Here is a 24,235-nt window from a genome sequence, read left to right as displayed (position 1 = left end):
AACTTTTTTAATCAAGTAGCAAATGTTAAGGGGAAAAAAAGAGAGATTTGATCTATTTGGCCTAATGTTATGACTCGTTGGGTATTCTAGAGATCAAGACTTGTAGGAAATCTAATCCTAAAATTCTGTTTGATCTGGCACTGAATATTTAGTTATAGTAAATGCACTGGCAATTTATTGGTCTTTTACACAAAGAAGATGCATTGTAGTTGTGCTATGCAATGTAAATATTACTAACCTTCAAGGTGTAAAATTAAGTGTACCTAACTGAAACCAGTTTGAGAAGATGGAGGCAGAATGAAGGTATTAATATCCCCATTTTACAAAGTAGGGAACCAAGAAATACTGTTGAAAATTGAAAGAATAAGGGGACGCCTGGGTGGCTCAGTCGTTAAGCCTCTGCCTTCAGCTCAGGTCATGATCCCAGGGCCCTGGGATCGAGCCCTGCATCAGGCTACCTGCTCGGCGGGAAGCCTGCTTCTCCCTCTCCCACTCCCTCTCTGGCTGTGTCTCTCTGTCAAATAAATAAATAAAATCTTTGAAAAGAAGAAGAAAGAAAAAAAATTGAAAGAATAAGAAATAGTGGCTTAAATATATTATTTAGTTATGAAAGACAACCACTACTCTTTTTTTAATGTAACTATCGTTAACTGGGAGGAGGGAAACGGAAGGAAGAATAGGTAAACAAGCTACATCCTCAAATTTCATAGCAGAGAGTCAAAAGATATTATTTAAGTTAACAATTCAACAAATAGGGTGCCTGGGTGGCTCAGTCGTTAAGTGTCTGCCTTCAGCTCAGGTCATGATCCCAGGGTCCTGGGATCGAGCCCCACATCCGGCTCCCTGCTCGGCAGGAAGCCTGCTTCTCCCTCTCCCACTCCCCCTGCTTGTGTTCCTGCTCTCGCTCGCTCTCTCTGTCAAATAAATAAAATCTTCAAAAACAAAAACAATTCAACAAATAGGTGTAAGTACTGTATATAATTTAGAGTTATGCAGAAACACCAACAGAAGGACTAAAATCAGAGATGGGTAAAGGAGTTTGCTTCAAGGGAATAAAACTGGAATAGGGAAGGTATTTGGACAGAAAAATGTTGCTTTCCATTAAAAATGTCTCTGTAGTGCTTAATTAGTTACTAGAAACATGAACAACATCTATGAATTGTTTTTAAACCAAGAGGACCAAAAAAATAGCCATTCAAAAGAGCAAGCTTAAACTGTCAAAGAAAGCTTTTTAACAGAATTTCTTTGGGATTTTCAAATAACTCATCTTGCTCCATGCTTACACTGTCCCTTTTGGTTTAAAAAATTAATAAATCAGGGGCACCTTGGTCGCTCAGTAGGTTAAGCGTCAGACTCCTGATCTCAGCTCACGTCTCGATCTCACAGTCATGAGTTTGGCTCTACATTGGGCTCCATGCTGGGCGTGGAGCCTACTTTAAAAAAAAAAATCTATATTCATAATTTTCTATCAAATGATTCTATAATGGAACTTGAACCCCCCTGGATGTCTATAATTCCAGATCTAATTATTCAGTATAAAAATCAATTTACTGATAAACTTGACAACTCTAAGCAGTGAGTCAATATATTAAAACGTATTTTGTGCCACACCTAAGAATGGTTATATTTCTCGACAGAAAAGATTATATTAAGAATTGCTATTTAAACAGTTGCAAGATGTCCCGCTGCTTTTAACGACAGCAATTCAATTCTTTCTCAAAAGTTGTGATCATGGTATGTATTAAGTTTCTCAGTCTTGACATGTGGGGTAAGGAAGGTAGCTATTTCAGGCACTGTCTCTTAGGGTGAGGAAAAATGAAAAAGTATCAATAATTCACACTTACAGCATACTTTTCACATGATGATTTTAGTCTATTAAAAGTGAACTAAATAAACCTCACAGAATTCTCTAAGTACTACTGTTTTATCATTTCCCATTTAAAAGATAAGGAAACTAAGGCTAGTTATTGTACACTGGTAAGGTTAAAGACAGGTAATTATCTTGCTAAGTCAAACAAACAAAGAGCCTCTCTCTTATCAGAACTTGTAAGACAAAATTATTTCTTTAGACATAAATCAACTAGACAATTGCCTAAATTCCCAATTTCCATCCAGCAATGCCACTTCTTTGGTTATTATGATACAGAAGTCAGTAATTGCACATAGTTACTGAGACAAGTCAGAAGCAAAATACAAACTAAATTTCAGTTTGTAAGACTTAACCTAATACCTTAACTGTTCCAGGAATGGTTAAGAGTACTGCATGTGACTGTCATTTGCTAAAAAAAATGGAGTGGGGGGAGGGGAAGAGAAATAACAATCATGATTCATTTAGACTTAAATGAAGAATATAGTATCAAAATTACACAAAATGGAGAAGATATGAAGCACTCATTTTAACATCAACACATTGGATTAATGGTTCAGAAAAATGAAGCAGTACGTAAGTACTGACATGTTTAAAACACACACACATAAAAAAAGGTAATAAAACACACACATATTTCAGGCTAAAGAAAATTCAGTAACTCACTCAGGTCCAAGTAGAACAAGAATATTTGGACATAGTGATTCACAAAGATATTTTCTTAGCAGTTATTTAAAAACAAAAACAAAAACAAAAAAACTTCATCCCACCAAAATGACTTTCTATACTCTACAGACTGTATTCCTTGGTCACCTGAGAATTTCTATTCTAACCAACTGAATCAACTGGTCAAAATCTTCGAAAATGAAATTATTCTCAGGAAGAAAAACATCACACCATTAATTACTAAAATATTTTGAACTTCAAAGTAGTGGGCGCCTGGGTGGCTCAGCCAGTTAAGTGTCTGCCTTTGGCTCAGGTCATGATCCCAGGGTCCTGGCATTGAGCCCCGTGCTGGGCTCCCTGCTCATTGGGGAGCCTGCTTCTCCCCCTCCCCTTGCTCATGCACTCACGCTCTCTCTCTCTCTCTCTCAAATAAATAAAATCTTTAAAAATAAATAAATAAATATATAAATGTCAAAGTAGTATCTGAATTAACCTAGAAAACAGAGTCATTGCAAATAATAAGCCTAAAGTTTAATTCTGAATGGTGATATAAACCATGTATCTGTGATTTTTAAGATACCATCAATTAAATGATTTTGCACATCAACTGTAAGATGCATCCTGATTTCAGAAACATTAAGAAGCTTCTATATGTACATTTAGAACCAAGAAGGTTAAGTCAGTACAAAAGATATTTATGAAGAGTTCTACTTCATTCTAATGTAGAAAACTAAGAGCCGATATAATAAAGGTTTACACTGGAACACACAGGAATTCACCTTTCAACCTAACAAAAATTTAGTCTAAAACCAAATAGCATTCATTCCTAAAACATTCTATTATGTCCAGTAAAATCACAATGTCTACTCCAAAGTTAATTTGGAATAAATGTGATTTAAAATTCACATTTACAGGGCACCTGGGTGGCTCAGTTGGTTAAGCGTCTACCTTCGGCTCAGATCATGATCCCAGGGTCCTGGGATCAAGTCCCGCATAGGGTACCCTGCTCAGCGGAGTCTGCTTCTCCCCTCCCTCTGCCGCTCCCCCTACTTGTGCTCTCTCTCTCAAATGAATAAAAAATCTTTAAAAAAATAAAATAAAATTCACATTTACAGATGTATCAACACTTGAAAGCAGTGCAGTCAATTCAATGACAAGCTCAAAATAGTTATTTTATTGAACTGACTAGTCAATTTAATAAAATCATCAAAATTTGTCACTGCCAGACATAGTCCAACTACATACTTGTGAACAGGAGTGATACAGACATTATCAAGAGAACAGACTATGATAAGAGTATGCCAATGTCTTAAGAAACAAATTCTTGCCAAAGAGCAAAACTTGATCAAAGATGTAACTATAATCTTCCTCTTCACTCAAAATAGATGAAATTAATTTATACCATTATTTAAATAAAATACCTACTTAAATGTTTCCTGTATCCTACCCTACATTACTTTTCTGTAATACTTGAAAACTGAGATTTTTTTTAAGAAAACATGTTTCTACATGTTTTCTACATGTTGTACAATGCTACTAAATGCCAGAACCTTCCTCTAGAAGATCTCCAAGTGGTATATGGGTGACAGTATCTGAAGTGACTTAATCATTTATTTGACACGGGGGAGGGGCAGAGGGAGAGGGAGGAGCAGGCTCTCCACGGAGCAGGGAGCCCATCACGGGACTCAATCCCAGGACCCTGGGATCAATGACCTGAGCTGAAGGCAGATGCTTAACTGACTGAGCCACCCAAGCGCCCCTGAATCTGTGATTTTAAAATTGTGATTCATGACCTTCCTCTAGAAGATCTGTAGGTGATTTATCTGAATATATCTGAAGTGACTTAATCATTTATTACGGATTTTAAGTATAAAAATGCTGCTTCCCTCTGATTTTTTAAGTTAAAAGAAAAAGCTTAATTCTTGACTCTTCCTTTCCCCCAATTTAGTTGATAGTGGAGTTATTTTATTTTTGTCATCTTTGCTTAAGTTCTAACAACTGAGAAAAAAAATTGAGAATCATGAGGGCAGACACCCACGTCTTTTATTTATTTATTTATTTATTTATTTATTTATTTTAAAGATTTCATTTATTTATTTGACAGAGAGAGACAGCGAGAGAGGGAACACAAGCAGGGGGAATGGGAGAGGGAGAAGCAGGCTTCCCGCAGAGCAGGGAGCCCGATGCGGGGCTCGATCCCAGGAGCCTGGGATCATGACCTGAGCCGAAGGCAGACGTCCAATGACTGAGCCACCCAGGCGCCCCCACCCACGTCTTTTAAATTCATCATTATATCTACAGTGCCTACCATAGGAGGGTCACATTATTTACTTACTGGCTGCCTTAGAATCTTGAGTTTATTATAGGGATTGGATCTTCCATGGATATTAAGATCCCAGTATTGGGGCGCCTGGGTGGCTCAGTCCGTTAAGCGGCTGCCTTAGGCTCAGGTTATGATCCTGGGGTCTTGGGATCAAGCCCCACATCTGGCTCCCTGCTCAGCAGAGAGCCTGTTTCTCCCTCTCCATCTGCCTGCCACTCTGCCTACTTGTGCGCTCTCTCTCTCTCTCTCTGTCAAATAAATAAATAAAATCTTCAAAAAAAAAAAGATCCCAGTATTTATCAGAAGATTCAAAGTTTGAGGTAGTTTCAAAATAAAATTCTGATTATCGTTAATTGGTTTTTATTCAGATGAGAAGTCTTTTCCATATGGTGTCATTTTATAAGAGATATTTATCAGAAGCAGTGCAGAGCTTGAACTCTGGAGGTGGGGTCTGGGTTTGATTATAGGTTCTGGCATTTAATAGCCTTGTGATCTTAGATACGTAATTTAACATTTCTAATCCTGGATTTCCTTTTCTGTAAAATGGAGATAATAATGGTACCATCTTCATAGGGCTGTTGTGAGGACTAAATGTGATAAAACATTTATTTGGCATCTAGTACTGTCTCATACACTGATGCTGTCATTTATAGACCCTGTGCCAGTTAAAGTCTTGTAGATATTTTTTTTTTTTAAGATTTTATTTATTTATTTGACAGAGAGAAACACAGCGAGAGAGGGAACACAAGCAGGGGAGTGGGAGAGGGAGAAGCAGGCCTCCAGTGGAGCAGGGAGCCTGATGCGAGGCTCCATCCCAGGACCCTGGAACCATGACCTAAGCCAAATGCAGACGCTTAACAACTGAGCCACCCAGGTGCCCCTGTAGATATTTTTCAAGTTCACTTGATAAACTTTAGGAAAATGAGACATATGTTAGCCTTTGAGGACACAGTGCTGTTGTTAAACTAGAAATACTCAGATGCTGTGATTACATGCATTTTGTAGTAACTCAAGAAAAGCACTATGCACATAGGTGCTGAATTGCATGAAATGTGCTATCATTGAAGAACTAAAGATTTTGTGTAGAAACATGTTTTCTTAAAAAAAAAAAATCTCATTTATGCATCTGCCTTCAGCTCAGGTGATGATCTCGGGGTCCTGGGATCGAGCCCTGCATCAGGCTCCCTGCTCAGCAGGGAGTCTGCTTCTCCCTCTGCCTCTCCCTCTGTCCTTCCCTCCCACTCATGTCTCTCTCTCTCTCTCAAATAAAATCTTTAAAAAAAAAAAATCACACATTCACAAGAATGAATCTGTCAGTGGAGGGATTCCTTCAGCAAAGAAGCAACTCTTCCTACACACAATATTTCCTACTTTAACCAATGCAATAATACTGATTTCTATTATGTGCCAATCAGGCACTTCTTGGATTCTTTACACACACACCATCTCAATACTACATCTTTTCCCCTACTTAAAAGGGTGGGGAGGACTAGGTTTAAATACATAAACTATACTTTGTTTTACACACTGTAGTAAAATGAAGTAAAAGATGATCCATGTACTTGAAAAAATTCATGCAATCCTCACTTTCACACATGGTACATTTAATAATCTCTCATAAGCAGAATTTGGTCTTTTGATACATCACTCAACAAATATGATTTTGAGGGATTTTATGGTGGTACTCCCAAACAGGGGAAAAGGCAGACTTCAAGAAGCAGACAGGAGTCTTTGCTAACTAGCAATCATGGGAGAACTTAGCACAGAGCCAGGAGAAGCACTATCTAGACCCTACTGCCCACAGACCTGGCCAGCCCATCCTCTCCTTTTTCTGACAAGCTGAAGATGCCACATGGAAACCCTTACGATCAGAAGCTGAGGACTGAATTATAGTTTCCTCGTGTATATGCAGCCACATTCTGTACCTGAGTGTCTCTTACCCACCCACCCGAAGCTCCTTTCTTTCATCTGGATGCCACATTTTCTCCATTCTTACCTTTCTTATCCACACTAACTCAACCCCCCATTTCCCAGCAGCAGGTCATTCTGTGTTTTGGCAGCAGAGGGGTCAGGTCAGCCAGCTAAGGCCTCCAGACTTGTGTGGTGTGACAGCAAAAACAAATGGAAACCTTTTCCCCACACTGGCATGTTTGAGCATAAAGTCTTAAAGCTTGAGGCAATCTGACTTCCACACAACTCCTTCAACAGAAGTCAGGGATCAGCAACACGCTTTTGGGAAGGGGACGACTACCACAGTCGACTACCCCTTGGAATGAGTTGCTGACCACTCACTATCACTGCAACATCTCCCTCTAGAAACTCATGCCACATGGAGGCCTGAGATGGTTCTTCCTGATCCTGTGAATTGACTAGGCCAGAGGGAAACAAGGTCTGCTAGACCATAATGGTTTTTGTTCTTCAGGAAAGGACCCCCTAATCCATACTACCCAATAAAATATAAAACTACCATTCAACATTCAGACATTCCACTATGCTAAAACTATGGTATCTTTTAAAAGGTATTAGAACATTAAACCACAAAATCAGGAAAAACTGTACTCAATTTAGTCTACTTTTAAATTATTTTCCAAGAGATTTTCTATAATTAAACCATATTAAAGCATATTTCTCTCATCATAAGCAACTGATGTGGCAAAAGAGAATCATTCAACTATCTACCTTCCAGATCTATTGTCTAGAGAAAAAAAAAAATCTGTTTCAAGATGGATCCACTGCCTTATATAATGAAACCAAGATGTATCTGTTGAACTTCGGCATTTCTAACTTCACTAACAGGGAGTAGTAGAAAATACACATCATTCAACAACTATTTTAATAGAATCCTACTCACTGTCCTGTGTTACAGAAGAGAGTAAAATATTTATGGTCAAGTAAATCAAACTATCACACTTTTACACACATTTTCCTATATATGCTTAAATTAATAATACATAAACACATACAAACACACTATGGATATATATCTTTATGAATCTGCCATACTGTTTAACTGACTTTAAATACTAAAAAGTTAGGGACGCTTGGGTGGCTCAGTTGGTTAAGTGACTGCCTTCGGCTCAGGTCATGATCCTGACCTGAGCCGAAGATCGAGTCCTGCATTGGGCTCCCTGCTCAGCAGGGAGTTTGCTTCTCCCTCTGACCCTCCCCCGCTCATGCTCTCTCTATCTCATTCTCTCACTCAAATAAATAAATAAAATCTTAAAAATAAATAAATACTAAAAAGTTCATATTGCCTACAATTAAAACAATGTAAAAGAAATAATCTTGAAGAAGAAAGAAAAATCCATGAATTTCATGGTCCACATCCCAGAAAAATAATTAAATACAACAGAAAGATAGAACTAAAGACAATAAATTGATACTAAAACTAAAAAGGGATAATAATTGAGGTACCTTTTAGCACTAGTCGACAATTTAGCAGCTGTTTTGCTGGATATTTTTCCCTCCTTTTTCTTGGGCTGAACTTGTTCTCTTTCTGGTTCTTGCTGAACACTTTCACGTTGGTCTCCATCAGAACTTCCTCCACTAGTGCTTGGACTGTCATCAACTCTTTGTGCCTCAGTGGACATTTTAGATCCTGGATTAAAAATCAAAGATCATTTATTTAGTTATGGGAGGACTACCTTTAGAATAGAGAGAAAGTGAGCCTCAAAGTAGAAGAAGTAAAACTAATACACAATGAATACAGTGGTCACTTACAAATCAGCTTTGCGAGTTGCCAAAACTTTTCTCTCAAAATGCCCTGAGAAAGAAAATGAAAACACACAGAATATATATACAAAATGTTCACAGTCACATTATTCATAAGGCCAAAAAGAGGAAACAACTCAAATGTCCACTAACTGATAAATGGATAAACCAAATGTGATACAGCCATACAATGGAATATTATTCAGCCATATAAAGGAATGAGGCACAATATGTACACACTACAACATGAATGAACTTTGAAAACATTATGCTAAGTGAAAGAAGCCAGTCACAAAAGACAACAAACTGTATGATTCCATTTACATGAACTGTCCAGAATAGGCAAATCCACAGAGACAGAGAAGTCGATAAGTGGTTGCCAGGGACTAGGAATGAGGGAAAAATGGGGAAGGACTGCTAATAGGTATGAAGTATCCTTTTGGGGTGATGCAAATGTTCTTAAATTAGGTAATGGTGATGTTGTACAACTCTAAAAATTCTGAAAACTACTAAATTAAAATCCTCCAAACTAGTCAATTGTTATCTTCTGATAACAGAAGAACACAAAAGAACGCAGAGGCCCACATGATTCTAAATAAAAACTGAACCACATGATGGTGTCAGCACTGATCGAGCAATATACCAAGCAACTGTGTTTCACAAGAAATGGAGACTGTCTTGAGAGGCTGAAGGGCTCTTTTTTATTTTTTTTCCAGTCTTGGATAAAATATCGCTGAAGGCTTTCAAAATTCCCTTTGCTCTGAGTTCATGCTCCCCAAGCAGCTCTGATTATCAACTCAACTTCCTCAATACCTTGACACATAGTAGCTGCAATAACCTGGATAGCAGATACAAAAAAATTCTAGTAAGTGAAAAGGGACATCCCTTCTCAACTATCATCCCATCATAATCAATTTCTGAGTTTGATTTCTATGAATACACCCCTTATGACCAAACTAGCTTAGAGTGTACTGACAAATTCAAAACAAAACTGACAAATCAATGCCCAGACTCTAACGGGCCTTGTGCTCACCATGTTACCGTCACCTAATAACCACTTTGTAAAAGAAAGATACCTCAAATAAAGCACTGTTTTTTATTACTATAATTAGTCTAAATATATAGCTACTTGACAATGATGAAAATTCATCATCATCGAAGATTTAACTTACAGCTTGCTCAAATCTAAGTGATTTCATAATACAAATCTTTAATGGATTTAAATTTTTATCGTAAGACAAACCAAAATGCAACGTAACAGAATGAAAGAATCAGGAAGCACAGAGAGGTTAAGAGTCAACAGAAAATACTGTATGCCTTCCATGAGACATCACACAAACACACCACCACCCCTCTCAACTCCATCAGCTCCCATCCCCCATGCCAAACAAAACAGATCTGCACAAGCCACTCTGAAAGACATTGACAGAGAAATCTGACTGCTCTTCTACCTATTCTGTAAATGGAGAGCATCAGTCTCCACAGCTGTGACACCTTTTATGAGCACTAAAGTCACTTAATAGAATACTGAAATTTTATATCAGTATGTTTCACATCTAGCTCTAACAGTCTTAACATATTTCTTGCTTTTTTTTCATTTTTATTTCACTTTAATTCTTACCCTTGGATTTAACATTGATTTTTTTTCCAGCTTACTTCTTTCAGTTAAAATATATCAGAAGTTTAAAATCTAGTAAGTATGTATATATAAGAGCATGTTAGAGCAGATGTGCATGGAAGTAAGAAAGAGAACAATTCTCAGGGAAAGGTCCTTGGATACAGCAAAATGCTGTTGGCAATATTTTAAGAAATGTGAAATGAGTGAGAATTCATTTTAAACATCCTAAACCAGAAGAAATCCATTACATGACAAATATACGGAAACCTAAATGAAATGAAATTCTTTTTTACTGAACATGGAGCCTCAGCTTAATAAACTATGCCTACAGTTTCAGTTATATATTATACTAGTTATATATATTTTTATATATACATTTATATAGTTATAGGTATATATATATATACACACACACACTTTTTAATGTTCTTATTTATGTACATTTGCATACTAATAATGCAATGAGCATATAATTACTTTAAAGATTACTCAATGATTCAATCTGAGCCATAATCTGAAGCCCAAATTTCAAAAATTGCTTCAGAATATCAGAAAACTGAAACTAGTCTCTCTAGAGAACTATTAAAAAATACTACAATGTGGAACCTGGCTGACTCAGAGCATGCCAACTCTTGATCTCGGGGTTGTGAGTTCAAGCCTAATGTTGGGTGTAGAGATTACTAACTAAATTAATTAATTAATTTTAAAAAACGATTAAAAATATCCAAATAGGGAGTGAGTGCTAATAGGGATGGTGTTTCTTTTTAAGGTGCTGAAAATGTTCTAAAATCAGATAGTTGTGATGGTTGCACAACCTTGTGAATATATACTAAGACCACTTAGTATACTATATATTTTGAAAGGGTGAGTTTTGCATTATGTGGATTATAGCTCCACAAAGCGGTTATTAACAAATGGGTTTGGGTCTCAGTGTGTTTGGCTGATGGAGTTTAGAAAACTGACAGATCAAGAAATGAATGGAGAAGTACTGAGTATGTGGATACTAAAAGAAGGCCAATAGAGGGTAAGCATTAAAAGAAATTCTTAACTGAAGAAAAATTCTTGAAGTGTAACATACATACAGAACAGTACACAGTGAGTGTTGGCCAATGAGTTGTCATGTACTGAACACACCTGTGTTACCAGTATCCAGGCCAAAAAACAGCATATCTGCCTCTCCTGTCACTACCCTAACCTCTAATACCACTTCTTGCCCATCTTTGAACTTTACATAAATAAATTATATGATGATATACTCTTAAGTTTTGTTCCTTTCCATAAAAAGAGAAACCCAAATAGAGGTATAATTTCTATAATTTCACCATAGAGGAAAAAATTTTATTTCCACTTTTGACCTCAGATACTTTATTTCATCCAAATCTTAACCTATAGATGATAAATTCATCTGACACCACTAATAACCACTACAGAAACTGTTAGAAACAAAGTTTCCATATCTTTTTCAAATATCAAGAAAAAGGCAAATTTACCCTGATTTTGGTTTTTAAATGCCTAATTACAGAAAGAAGTATTGGAAAAAAATTATTGCACCACTCAGGTGGTAACTAATTTTTATGAAGAAAAAGTCCACAAGCATTTTAATTAGGTATAAATATAAAATTGGTGTTTTCTCTTTCCAAAGTATAAATGAATAAAAAGTATAAATGAATAAAACTTTAAAGTTATCTTCTAAATCAGTATTTTAAAATTATCTTTAATATCAATTCCTAATTAGCTAATTTGATCAAATCATCTAATCTAGAAGGAAGATAAACTTAAATTCCAAGGTTATAAACATAGAGCTCATCTTCAATTATCATTTTAAAGCTAATAAGACATTTAGGGCGCCTGGGTGGCTCAGTTGGTTAAGCAACTGCCTTCGGTTCAGGTCATGATCCTGGAGTCCCGGGATCGAGTCCCACATCGGGCTCCCTGCTCAGCGGGGAGTCTCCTCCCTCTGACCCTCCCCCTCTCATGCTCTCTGTCTCCCATTCTCTCTCTCAGATAAATAAATAAAATCTTTAAAAAAAAACCTAATAAGATATTTAAATCTATATTTTTAAATATAGACTCAAAGTAAAACTTGGCTTCTAAACATAAAATAGAAAGACAGACTTTCCTCAAACATGTGTTAAATTTAGAGTTTAGATATTGTTCCTTCTTCAACACACAAATTAAGCCTGTACTACCTATGTACTCTATGTGGTAATTACAGTCCTAGAAATCAGCAATATAGTAAATGAAATTCACATGTTCCATAAAAATGAAATGATTCGGTTATAAACTGATAATGTAAAAGCAACTATAGTCACTTCATAAATTCAATTACTGCTCAGATAAGCCTTATAACTGTTTCTCATGTTATAAAACTGCAAAAGCAATGTTCATTTGAGCTTTTGCAACAGGAAAATGCTTAATTCTGTCATTTAATATCTTGTTATTTGTCTTCCTACTCACATTTCTAAACTTTTCTAAAATGTAAAATAAAACACAATTTTTGAGGAAAAGGTGCTATGTTCCGGGGGAGATAAAATGGGGTATGACATTATATGAAAACACTCCATCATCAGCATCAACCCACATACAAAACGCTAAAGAGCCAGAGCATCCAAATCGCTGAGACAATTATTTAAATTCCAAGGTCCAGACTGAATTATTATCACATATTCAGAAACACACTTTTTAAAGAACAGGCGATAAAAAAAACTAAGAAGAGCTTAAAATCTTTCCAAAGCGCTAGATAATCTGAAGGTAAACCCTAGGACTTCCTTTTGTACTTTTAAATAAAAATATTTGAGTTGACTCTCAAGAATACACAATACAAAACGACGAATCTTGAAAACATGCAAATAGGTCTAACAGCCACCGAGCACAGGATGATGTCTTTCTAAAGCGGCCTTAATTTCCTTAAGGGAAGATGGATTGGACATTTCTGGTTGGTCGTGGGAAAAAAAAAAAAAAAAGCCACAAGAAGCTATGCTTCATCTTCATTAGAAATGGTAAAGGGCAAAAGGATCAAAACATTATGAGAGAAGAGAGGGGGAGAAGTGGAAGGAGGAGGGCAGAGGGAATCCAGTTTCAAACCAGGCCAGTGGGGGCTGCAGAGAAGAGACCAGAGAAAAATGGGCTTCGGCTCCAAACTGTGACAAGCGCTAGGCTTCACAAAAGACCAATACAACACACACTTCACACCAGGGTATACACAAACACACCCCACAAGGTCTTCCCCAGGAGGGCCACGGGGGTGCGGCGGCGGGGGAGCCAGACCCGGCACTCACCAGGAGAGACACCATGTGCAGCAATTATGCAATTAGGGAAAATAGCAAAAGATCAAGCCGGGCACTTTCCACCGTGACATTTATCCAGTACTTTTGCAAAGACTTAGTTCCAGGATGCGGCTGGGAGAGGAAAGGGGCTGGGAGGGTGGCGAAGGATGGGGAACTGAGAACGGAAGGGGGTAGAAGATGGGCAGGCAGGGACGAGGCGGGGGGAGATAGGAAGGGGGGAGGGGTGGAAAGGGCGAGAAACCGGGGCAAGGAGGCTCGCGGGAGGGGGCGCAGGGAATGGGGCACGCCGGGGAACAGGGGAGAGAACTAGGGCGCAAGCGGTGTAAGCAGAGACCTGCGACGTGGAGGCGAGGTTGGGGGGGACGCCCGCCTGAGGGAGGACGCCGGAGACAGGGAGGAATGGTGGGGGGGGGGGGGCACCGGCGAGGCCCGGGCGAATACCTGAGGGAGGGGCGTCCGCGCAGGTCCCGGGCTCCAGCCCAAGCGCGGGGAGAGAGGGCTGCGGAGACGACGGGGGGGGGGGGGTCTGGGAGGCCCCGAGGACGGGGTGTCCCCGCAGACCGTCTAGTCACCGAAAGCCGGACCCGCGCACCACGCACCCGGCCGCCCGGCCACGCCTGTCCCCGCCGGGCTCGCGCCCGCCCGGACTCACCCTCAGCGCCGCCACCGCCGCCCGCGGCCGTTCCAGCTCCGGCTCCCGAGGCTGCTGCCCGCGGCTGCTGCTGTGGCCGCCCCTGAGTCCTGGAAAGTGAAGCCACCGCCTCCGTGAGACGCTGCCGCCGCCCGGCCGTCCGCGCGCGCGCCCGCGAGTGCGCGTGCCCGCGTGCCCGCCCGGGAGAGACCGCGAGAGCGCGAACCCCACGTCGGCCGTGCCGCGCCGCGCGCCTCCCTGCACCCCAAGCCCGCTCCGCCCCGCCTCCTCCCGGCGCGTGGCCGCGAGGGGGCGGGGGCGGGCGCGCGCACGGGCGGGCTGCCCTGTCGGCCTGGCGAGGGGGCGGGGAGGCGGCGCGGAAAAGTAAAGTGACAGCCGAGTCCCGCGAGTGAGCAGCGGCGGGGGTGGGCGAGGGCCGTCCCACGGAGAAGGGAAAGCAGGGACCAGGGAGGTTAGGGAAACAGAGGCTGGCGAGGCGACCTGAAGGGAAGGGACGCGGGGACCTTGACGGGCACGCGCATTAAAGGGAAATGCTGGCTGGGGGGTGGGAGTTGCCCTAAGACGAAACTGGGTGCGGCGTTTTACGCCCATCCAGGGCAGCCCTGGACTTCACACTTCTCTCAAAGCGTTCGCAAAGTACGCTACTGGGACTGACCCTGCTGACATACCAGCCAGAACTCGGGCGCATGGTGCCCACCTGCACCCAAGATGAGAAAACTTCGCACTATCCTGGAAAGTTCGCAAAGGCTAACCCAGACTCCCTACGCTACGCTGCAACACGAATATCCTTCTGCGTTTTGGTTCGCCCTGGCCTAGAACGTACACGGGTAGCCAGGAGCTCCACGCCATTTAGCCCTGGGATATTGGGGAGAGAGGTGAAAGGAGGAGGAGCTATCAGAGCGAGTAGGAGCTGCATTAATGCCCAGTCAAAGGCAATGGGAACAGTGACAGTGCTGTGGGTAACTCAAGGGAACATTAGGTTCCCCTATAATCTTCACCCCAAATAATCATTAAAAAACAAAACAAAAACCGCTATGCCTGCTATGCAAACTCAGCTTCTACAAAATCTCCCCCACCTCCACCCCTAGCTCCTCTTACTGATTGCTGTTGCTGCTGCTAGAGCCCTTCTATATACGCGAGCTGTCACTCTATATGTGACATACCCTAGAGCTGTCACTTTTTGTGGCAAAAGTGTCCAGCCTACAAAGGGCTGAAGATAGCCCCCACAGAGTCCCGCACAATTCAAGCAGCCGAAAGAAATCAGTGCAGTAAGACCCCAGAGGACAGGAACAAGTCAAGATACATACATATGTCTAGAACTGAAAATCCTTTTACTAAATGCCTTTTTGAGGAACATTACTTAATAACATCCCTGAAAATTGGCAAAAGCAGGTATTGGCTTCCAGGCTCCAGAAATCGCTATTGAGTAAAAAGTGGGTGTGTTCTGGGGATCGTTTCTATGCAGCACTCAAGGATATCAACAGGCCCTGTTACCCTAAAACTCAAAAACATGTACTGGAGGATTACAAATTAGCATGTCCTGAGATTATCAATTATATAGCCACCTATACCTCTCACATGGTGCAATATTTTATACATATAATGCATAAAATTTGCTTTTTAATTTTAGAATATGACCAAAATAGAACATTTCATAGATTGCCTTAAATGTCTGCATAATTTATTTTACCTCATTAAATCTCCATGTTTTAATATTTTCATTTTCCTGATTGTGTTTTATAATGATTTGGTGAGGATAGATGACAGAATTCCCGTTTTCTAGGTCTCTATGCTTTTCTCCAATAGACTACTCGCATATACTCAGGTATATATCCTGTTGGGTTTTGTTTGTTTGAGTATTTTGTAACAAAGTTCTCTTCTGTTACAGAAAGTATCAAAGTTGTTTTTTAGTCCTGGTCATTGGCAGCTGGTGGCTAGGAATGCAGCAATGTCTGCTTTTAACTTCGTGAAAGAATTGGAAAGGTTTTCACTGCTTAACTGCTGAAACTATGATTGCTGTGATACTTCATTTATCTGCAGATGTCTTAACTGCTGTGTACTATTTACTGAATTTAAGAAATTAAGGGTATAATACGAATCAGAATTGCCTTTTCATTAATTCAAAGAATGTCTGAAAAAAAAAACAACAACAACAAAGAATGTCTGTTGAGTACTAGGCACTGTCTAGTTGGTTGGGATATGACATTGAATAAAAGAGAAAAATCCCGGGCGCCTGGGTGGCTCAGTTTGTTAAGCATCTGCCTCTCGCTCCCGTCATGATCCTGGAGTCCTGGGATGGAGCCCCGTGTGGAGCTCCCTGCTTAGCTCCTCCTCCCCACTCATGCTCTCTCTCTCTCTCTCTCTCTCTCTCTATCTCTCTCTCTCAAATAAATAAAAATGTTAAAAAAAAAAGAGAGAGAGAGAGAGAGAGAGAGATCCCTGTCCTCACAGAGCTTCCCTATTTCTGACCTTTCTCTTTGTTTTACAATCTACATCCAATTCATCAGCAAATTCTGTCCATGCTACCTTCAAAAATACATCCTGAAAGGATCCACTTCTTCCCACCTCTCTCCCCACAGCTCAGACCCTAGTCTAAGCTACCATCATCCCTCAACTATAGCCTCCTACCTGATCTTGCTACTTCCTTTACCTACTATCCCTCCATTTCCCCCCCATCCCAACACACAATAGTCTATTTTATCCTTTAAAATATAGGTCTCGGGGCGCCTGGGTGGCTCAGTTGTTAAGTGTCTGCCTTCGGCTCAGGTCATGGTCCCAGGGTCCTGGGATCAAGTCCCTCATCGGGCTCCTTGCTCCACAGGAGGCCTGCTTCTCCCTCTCCCACTCCCGCTGCTTGTGTTCCCTCTCTCACTGTGTCTCTCTCTCTCAAATAAATAAATAAAATCTTTTAAAAAATAAATAAAATAAAATATAGGTCTCTCCTCTTCTCAAAACCTTCAGTGGTGGGGCGCCTGGGTGGCTCAGTCGGTTGGGCATCTACCTTTGGCTCAGGTCATGATCCCAGGGTCCTGGGATCAAGCCCTGCACTGGGCTCCCTGCTCAGCAGGAAGCCTGCTTCTCCTTCTCCCTCTGCAATTCCCCCCACTTGTGCTCTCTGGCTCTCTCTATCTCTCTGTCAAATAAATAAATAAAATCTTAAAAAAAAAAAAAAAAACTTTCAGTGGCTACCCATCCTAGAGCAACACCCAAAATTCTTACAATGGCTTCATGGCCCATGATCTGCCCCCCACCCTCAACCAGGACCCCTCTGACCTCACACTGTAAAACTTCACCCCATTCTCATTTCCCTCCAGCCACATTAGCCTCCTTGCTATTATGGAACATACCAAACATTTCTCTAAATACTTCTGACTTAACAATTTCCTATCTCTAGAACATTCTTCCCTTCACCTCTTCCCCCCAGCACTTCCTATAACCCTTACTCTGCTTTATTTTTTTCATGATCATCATAATAAATCTAAAATAATATATTTTTTTTACTTATTTGTTTATTTTAGTTTTCTGTTTCTCCCCTGGTCCTCCCTCCTCCCTCCTCTACATATAAGTATCTTGGGAACAAGGATTTTGTTGGCTGAGGTTCATTGCCATATATATATATATATATATTCAATAAATATTAGTGCAGTGAATGAAATTGACCTCTTGCTGTTAAGGACACAGCAGACATTGTTTTAATTTCTTCAGTAATAATTAGCACTTAGTGTGTTCTTGATCTGTACCAGGCAAAGTTCAAGCACTTTACATATACTAGCTCACAAACACCCCATAAGTTTGGTTTCATTCAATCAACCCCACTGTATAGATGAGAACACTGAAGTACAGAGAGATTAAGTCACTTGCCCACAGTCACACAGTTAGTGAGTAGCAGAGCTGGGATTTGAAATCAGCAGTTTCGCTCTGGAGTTGATGAAATTCAGGACACATTAACTTGAGCCCAGTGTTACAAACAGATCTCACTTGATTTTCTCAAGTCCTCTCCCCTAAGACTCAAACTTGGTCTCCAAAACAAATAGCTTACCTGCCTTGTATTTTCTGCTCTGGTCTGTCAATCCATCATCATGAACTCACTCCTTTCCTACACTTCTTATTTCTGGGCCTTAATATATAGCCTACATTTTTTCCCCTAGAATTGGCAAATAAGAAGAGTTTTTGTAGGGCCCTTCTTATAATTTTTGTTACTGTCAACTTCATGAGTAGGTAGAGTCACATTAGTTTTCTAGCAATGACTTGTGCTAGAAAAGACCTCTCTGGGGGTAACTGGACTGGTTTCAGTAAAATGCATCATACTGCTAGAGCTGCTCCTTGTTTAGGCTGCTCCCATTCTTGTTAGGCACCCAATGGTCAAGGATTGTTAAATATTTGGATTGTACTCCCTGGAGGAAATATCATTATTAGCATAAGTTTACCAAAGATTAGGACCCTGTGAGAATTGAATGAAAGACAACAATCTTTTGCTTACAGTCTGGCTTGAAAGGGGCTATAGGGCACTCTGTGGTCACTCTGAATGTCTTGAATACTTAAGAGGAAAAACACTGATGTGGGAAAATTGAAGCTCCGTTAGAGCTGAGACCCTAGGACCCCATTACTTAGTACCGTACCAACACAGAGGCATGTACCCGGTGTTTAAAAAATGTTTGATGCAACAGAGGGTTACCAGAGGGCAGTAGGTGGGGGGATAGGTAAAAAAGGTGATGGGGATTAAGAGCACACTTATCATGATGAGCACTGAGTAATGTATAGAATTGTTGAATCACTATATTGTACACCTGAAACTAATATAATATTGTATGTTAACTGTACTGGAATTAACATTTAAAACTTAATAAACTTAATTTAAAAAAAAAAGTTTGTTGAATGCATGAATAAATGAATTCCTAACAGGTAATGGAAGAGTGCTGAGGACAAATGCCCCTGGTGAGGGACTGCCACCTGGGCTGCCATGTACAATTTATACATATTGCACATTGCAAAGCATCAGTTTTGCAATGTGCAAAGAGTAGGCACCCCTCAAATGTTAGTCAAATGAATAAATATACTTGCTTTTTCAACTACCATTTCATCATTCACATAAATTAAGATGCCAACACAGAAGTGTGGCTGCTTCTCCCACCCCTGGTCCCTGCCCAAGTATGGTAGTTAGTCTCTAAGATGTCCCCAATGATCCCCGCCCCTGGTCTTCACATCCTTGTGCAGTTCCCTCCCACTTCATACTAGGGCTGGCTAATAAATGATAAGAAGTGATAGTACCTCACTTCTGAGATTAGTATATAAAAGATATTAGGACTTCCATCTTGGCTGCTTGCTGGTTCTCTCACTCTCATCATTCACTCTGGGGGAAGCTAGCTGACATTTGGAAACAGCCCTATGCAAGGGCCCATGTGACTAGAAACTGAGGTCTCCTACAGACATCCACAGGAGCAAACTCAGAAGGAGATTCTTCCACCTTAGTCAAGCCTTCAGATGCTGCAACCTTGCTCAACATAGGCAGTGCAAACTCATGAAAGACCCTGAGACAGAAACATCCAGCTAAACCACTCTTGAACCTTGAGATAATAATGTTTGTAGTTTTCAGCCACTAAGTTTTGAGGGTAATTTCTCAAGCAGCAATAGATAATTAACACACATGCTCTCTGCCCCGCTGATGATGCTGTTCCCTCCTCAAATCCTCTATATATCAAGGATGCTACTGCTGTGGTAGTTTCTGCAGGGCAAGGAGTCCCACTCACTGCTGAAATGGGCTATTACCTCCAACTTCCCAGAAATATAGTGGGGTTTAAGCAGGGGCTAAGATATGGGTAAAGGGTATCAAGAGAGAGCATAGGCCAGGAATGGGAAAAAGGAAAGGTGGTTCGGAGGAGCCATCTTTAGACACCATAGGAGTAAGAGAGAGTCAGCTCTGAAAAAGACTATCATCGGAACAAAGGAAAGAATAATGATATCTAAGTGTCAGGGATTTGTTGAGCAATGAGATTATAGATAAGGTTCTCTTTGTTAAAGTTATTACACTGCTATTAGTACAATAAGTAAAAAAATATTTGAAACTTAGCAAACCTCTGAAGGAGACAAAGACAGAACAAAGGAAAGCCTTGCCCTGATTTTGCCTTTCTTATGCAGTACAGAGATGCTTTGGAAGTGGACTGTCTGGATTCATGATCCTGACTCTGCTTCTTCCTTGATCATGGACAAGGTACTTATCATCTCATTGGCTCAGATTCCTTGTCTACCAATGGGGCTTATTTTAATAGCTGATACTTACATAGGGTAAGAGAGAAGATTAAATGAGTTAATACATATAAGCAACTTAAAAGAGCTCGAAACAAAACGACTGTCATACAAGCATGAGATACTAGTCTTCCTAGTGCTTTGTTAAGTAGGAGGTCATGTCACCCTCAAGTCTGGGGCCTATGATCTGTCTTGACTTTGCCACTTTTTCTTGCAGTCTCCCAGTTCGTCATAGCAACCTGTCTCCCCTGCATCCTATACGGTTTAAAAGACTATGTCCCCTAGTTTGCTGTGAGCTGCTCAAGGGCAGAGACCATGCTTAGAATAAAGATAGGAACCTCCTAAATGTTGGCCAAATGAATAAATATAACTGCTTTTTCAACTGCCATTTCCCCAAATTATGGAATTTGGGGAAGTAGATGTAATTGTTTCACGTCATTCATTTTAACAGCCATTTCAAAGAATGCTCTTTACTATTTCTTTTACATTCAGAAAGTGTATTAATGAATATTTTCCAGAGCTTTATGAACCCTCTGGCCCTCTCTGCAGATTCCATGAAGAAAAACTGAAATCTCTTTATATATGGCCAAAATGAAAAAAAAGATACAATTTTCTGTCTTTATCTTACTCCTTTTATTTTCCTCTTCAGTCATCTCAGTATTCCCTTGTCTACTTAGAAATGCACAGGTTTTTTAATAACACCTTTATCAAGATATAATTCATAGGCCATACAATTTACCAAATTAAAATGCCTAATGATGGTTGTTTAGTATATTCACAAATTCATGGGAGGGCACAATTTTTGCGAATGGAAAAGAATGAAGATTCTTCCACTCCTTTCACTTTCTTTCTGTTCCATTATATTTTTCTATTGACCAGGATTTACCACAAGTACCCTACAGGCGAACAATTTCCTTGGGCTCTCTGGGATTAATATTCAAACCAAGGTAATATCATGAGAGAAGCCAAGTGTCAGAGTCCCCAGTCGGTCATTTCTCTTACTAGCGTGGTCCTATTCATGCTGTGTCTTGGAACACTGGCATCCCCCCATATCAGCTGAGTTTTCCAGAAAGCAGACACCAAGATGTAGTTAGAAATGCAAAAGACTTACCTATTTATCTATGAAAGAAATAGGGGAAAGTAGCAGGAGTAGGCAGGGACATCCTTCAGGCTACCATGCAGGTTTGTCTGACGCTTGTGAAAGGAGGAAGGAAAGAGAGAAGATTGGGTGGGAGGAGCCTCAGCCTACAGAGCAGCTCTGAGAAAGGCCTGTCCAGCCTAACAAAAACCCCAGTGCAAACGTTGCCCACAAAGCAGTTCCCCGTTGGGCAGAAATGGCCAGATCCTGATGCTTCCATCATGCTTAGTCATGTGCTAAGACTGCCCAGGAAGAGCATGTCCTTGGCTCCATGGGTAAGATGGGTCCTGAAGGCACTTACAGCTGGAAGCTGTCAGCTGACTAAACTCCTTGCATCTGATAGGCGAGTTCTTTCTTGAAGAGGGATCCAAGCCATGTATCCCCACAGCTGCACATTGGCCTTGCATCTTTGTCAGCAGAACTCCACATTCATGAATATAGTTTGATACTAGACTTCTGTTTGTCCACCTGTCTTGGACTTACTAACTTGGATGACCTCCTTCACTCATGCTATTGCTCACCGTCCCCATGTTAACCCAGGTTGTAAGCCTTGGACTTTTGATGATAGCTGATACACTGCCCCTGGTTCTTCCATTTGCATTTGCTTAATAGTTGGTATATTCAATCTTGTGCTGTGCTCGACATGCATTAGATTGGCCTCAAGAATCAAAACAAATGCCTGACTTCTTTGGAGGTTTTCAGGTAGAGTGAATAGAGTATTAACTTTCTTATTAATGCTCATCATTCTTCTCTCTTTTAGAGGTAAGAGAAAGAGCCCCGCTGAAGGATGCTCTGAAGAATACATAATTCAGAGTTGGCTTTTTTTGCCCCACCCCCCACTCCTGCCAAACTTGTTCCAAAACTGCATCCCTAAGGAGTTACGGGCCACTGAGGAAGGTTCAGATGACAGAGCTAAATAGAGTTATCTTTCTGCTTGTTCAGGGTAACGGGCAAACATATGCTGTCTCCTCCATCTACCCTCAGCCTAACTTTGCCAAGGACACGCACAACAAGCTGCTTCTTAACTCATGAGTTGGAGAATATCAATGGATACACATGGTGTGTGTGTAAATATCTTTATATCATGTATACATAATTTATTCTTAATTTGACTCTCAAAATGTATAATTAGCATTGAATGAGTAATAAAAATTGTTTTGCAAATACTTCTAGCAACCTGCTGGATATTTTTTTCTGATATATAGGCTAGGTTTTTATCAGTGCAATCTTGTGGAGGATGACCAATTACATTGTTACCAATAAATTACATGAGTACTTCTTTCAGTCACACTATTTAGTAGTATAAACATCATATTGTAGTTTTTTAATTCACTTACAATTTTTAATTAAGCCATCCATGCCACATTGTTCTTTTCCCTCCCCCTTCTATGAAATCTTTTTTCATCTGTTATCTTTATTTTCCTCATTTTTTGTTCTCACTTGTCCATCGTGGACTCATGTAGGGTGGGGGCAGATAAGAAGACAAGGCCAGGGGCACCTGGGTGGCTCAGATGGTTAAGTGTCTGCCTTCAGCTTAGGTCATGATCTCAGGGTCCTGGGATCGAGCCCCGCATCAGGCTCCCTGCCAAGCAGGGAGCCTGCTTCTCCCTCTCCCTCTACTGTTCCCCCTGCTTGTGCTCTCTCGCTCTGTCAAGTAAATAAATAAAATCTTCAAAAAAAAAAAGAAGAAGAAGAAGACAAGACCACAGCTTGAGTCTAATCTGGGATTCAGAAGGTCAGGTATGCCCTTAGGGAGGGGATATTTAAATGAGGGGCCAAGCAAGGAGCTTCCCGAGAAGAACAGACCAAACGGAAAAAAAGGATTGGAGACCTAGAATATTTATTTACGGACAACGAGCACATCACTCTGAATAAAGCTGATTGTAAGCAAGACATAAAATCTGTTGCTCCCTGATTATTCCAACTCAAGTCCCTGTAGACTGTTAGTTAAGTCCAAGGCGGGGAAATGTCCATGACTAAGAACTAAGAGCTATTTATTTGCACATAAAATACATTTGACATGATGGGGTTCTGGATTGCCAACAATTGCACAGTATAACACAAGAAAGGGAGGAAGTCACCCAAGTTGAGGGTGTCGACAGTATGGTGGAAGAGTGTGCGAGCCAGCAGTGTGATGTCTCTGCACAGAGGGGCAACTCTGGCCCAGGGAGGCATTGGCAGGAAAGAAGGGACTGTGTTATAAGCACATGTGGGAGCTCACCTGGTGACTCCCAGAGAAATGGTACAGGGGATTCTGAAGGAGTTCAAACCTCTTGGCAACAGTGGAAAGGATTTGGCAGGATGTCTAGCCCAACCACTATCTGATTTAGAATTCTTTCAAAATAATGTTCTTGGAGATCTCCAGTAATGGGACCTCTCCCCCCACCAAAGGTGACTCCATCTTTGAACAGTTTTGACCTTCTTCGCCCCTACACTCTCTCCTGATCCTTTCCTCATTATGCTTTTGGGCTATCCAATAATACTAACAGCTCTTCTGCAAGAAAGCTCTGTTCTTTATTTAAAAAATGTCTAACATGCCCCGTGAGTTGTCTCCTCCCTAAAGTAAACATCCCCTTTTTCTTCATTTGTCCCTCCTCTGACACAGGTTTGTGTTCCCTCACCATTTGAATAACTCTCTTCTAAATGCACTTGAATTTGTCTATGTTTCTCTTAAAAAAAAAGTCAGGAACTGAACACAATCTTCCAGGAGGAGTCAGCTTAGCCCAGAGC

General features: G+C 40.7%; 1 protein-coding gene across 4 annotated transcripts in view; it reads right to left on the bottom strand.

Annotated features, from left to right (window-relative positions):
- Window positions 1-14,369, bottom strand: part of UBE2E2 (ubiquitin conjugating enzyme E2 E2) — a 377,267-nt gene extending 362,898 nt beyond the window's left edge. Inside the window, exons 1-2 of one of the 4 annotated variants that reach the window (XM_078072299.1) lie at window positions 14,125-14,369; window positions 8,271-8,454 (exon numbers count right to left, since the gene is read on the bottom strand). In XM_078072299.1, the coding sequence (XP_077928425.1) occupies window positions 8,271-8,446 (176 nt within the window). In that variant the 5' untranslated portion in view covers window positions 8,447-8,454; window positions 14,125-14,369. Of the gene's footprint in view, window positions 1-8,270; window positions 8,455-13,463; window positions 13,574-13,913; window positions 13,937-14,124 lie in introns of those variants that run through there. The other 3 variants (XM_078072308.1, XM_078072306.1, XM_078072300.1) reach the window with 3 other exon arrangements.
- Window positions 14,370-24,235: the final 9,866 nt, after the last annotated feature.

Source organism: Halichoerus grypus, chromosome 1 (assembly GCF_964656455.1).
Source record: "Halichoerus grypus chromosome 1, mHalGry1.hap1.1, whole genome shotgun sequence".
Classification (NCBI taxonomy): domain Eukaryota; kingdom Metazoa; phylum Chordata; class Mammalia; order Carnivora; family Phocidae; genus Halichoerus; species Halichoerus grypus.
Note: the sequence above shows the minus strand (reverse complement) of the source record. Positions and strands in the feature narration are given on the sequence as shown.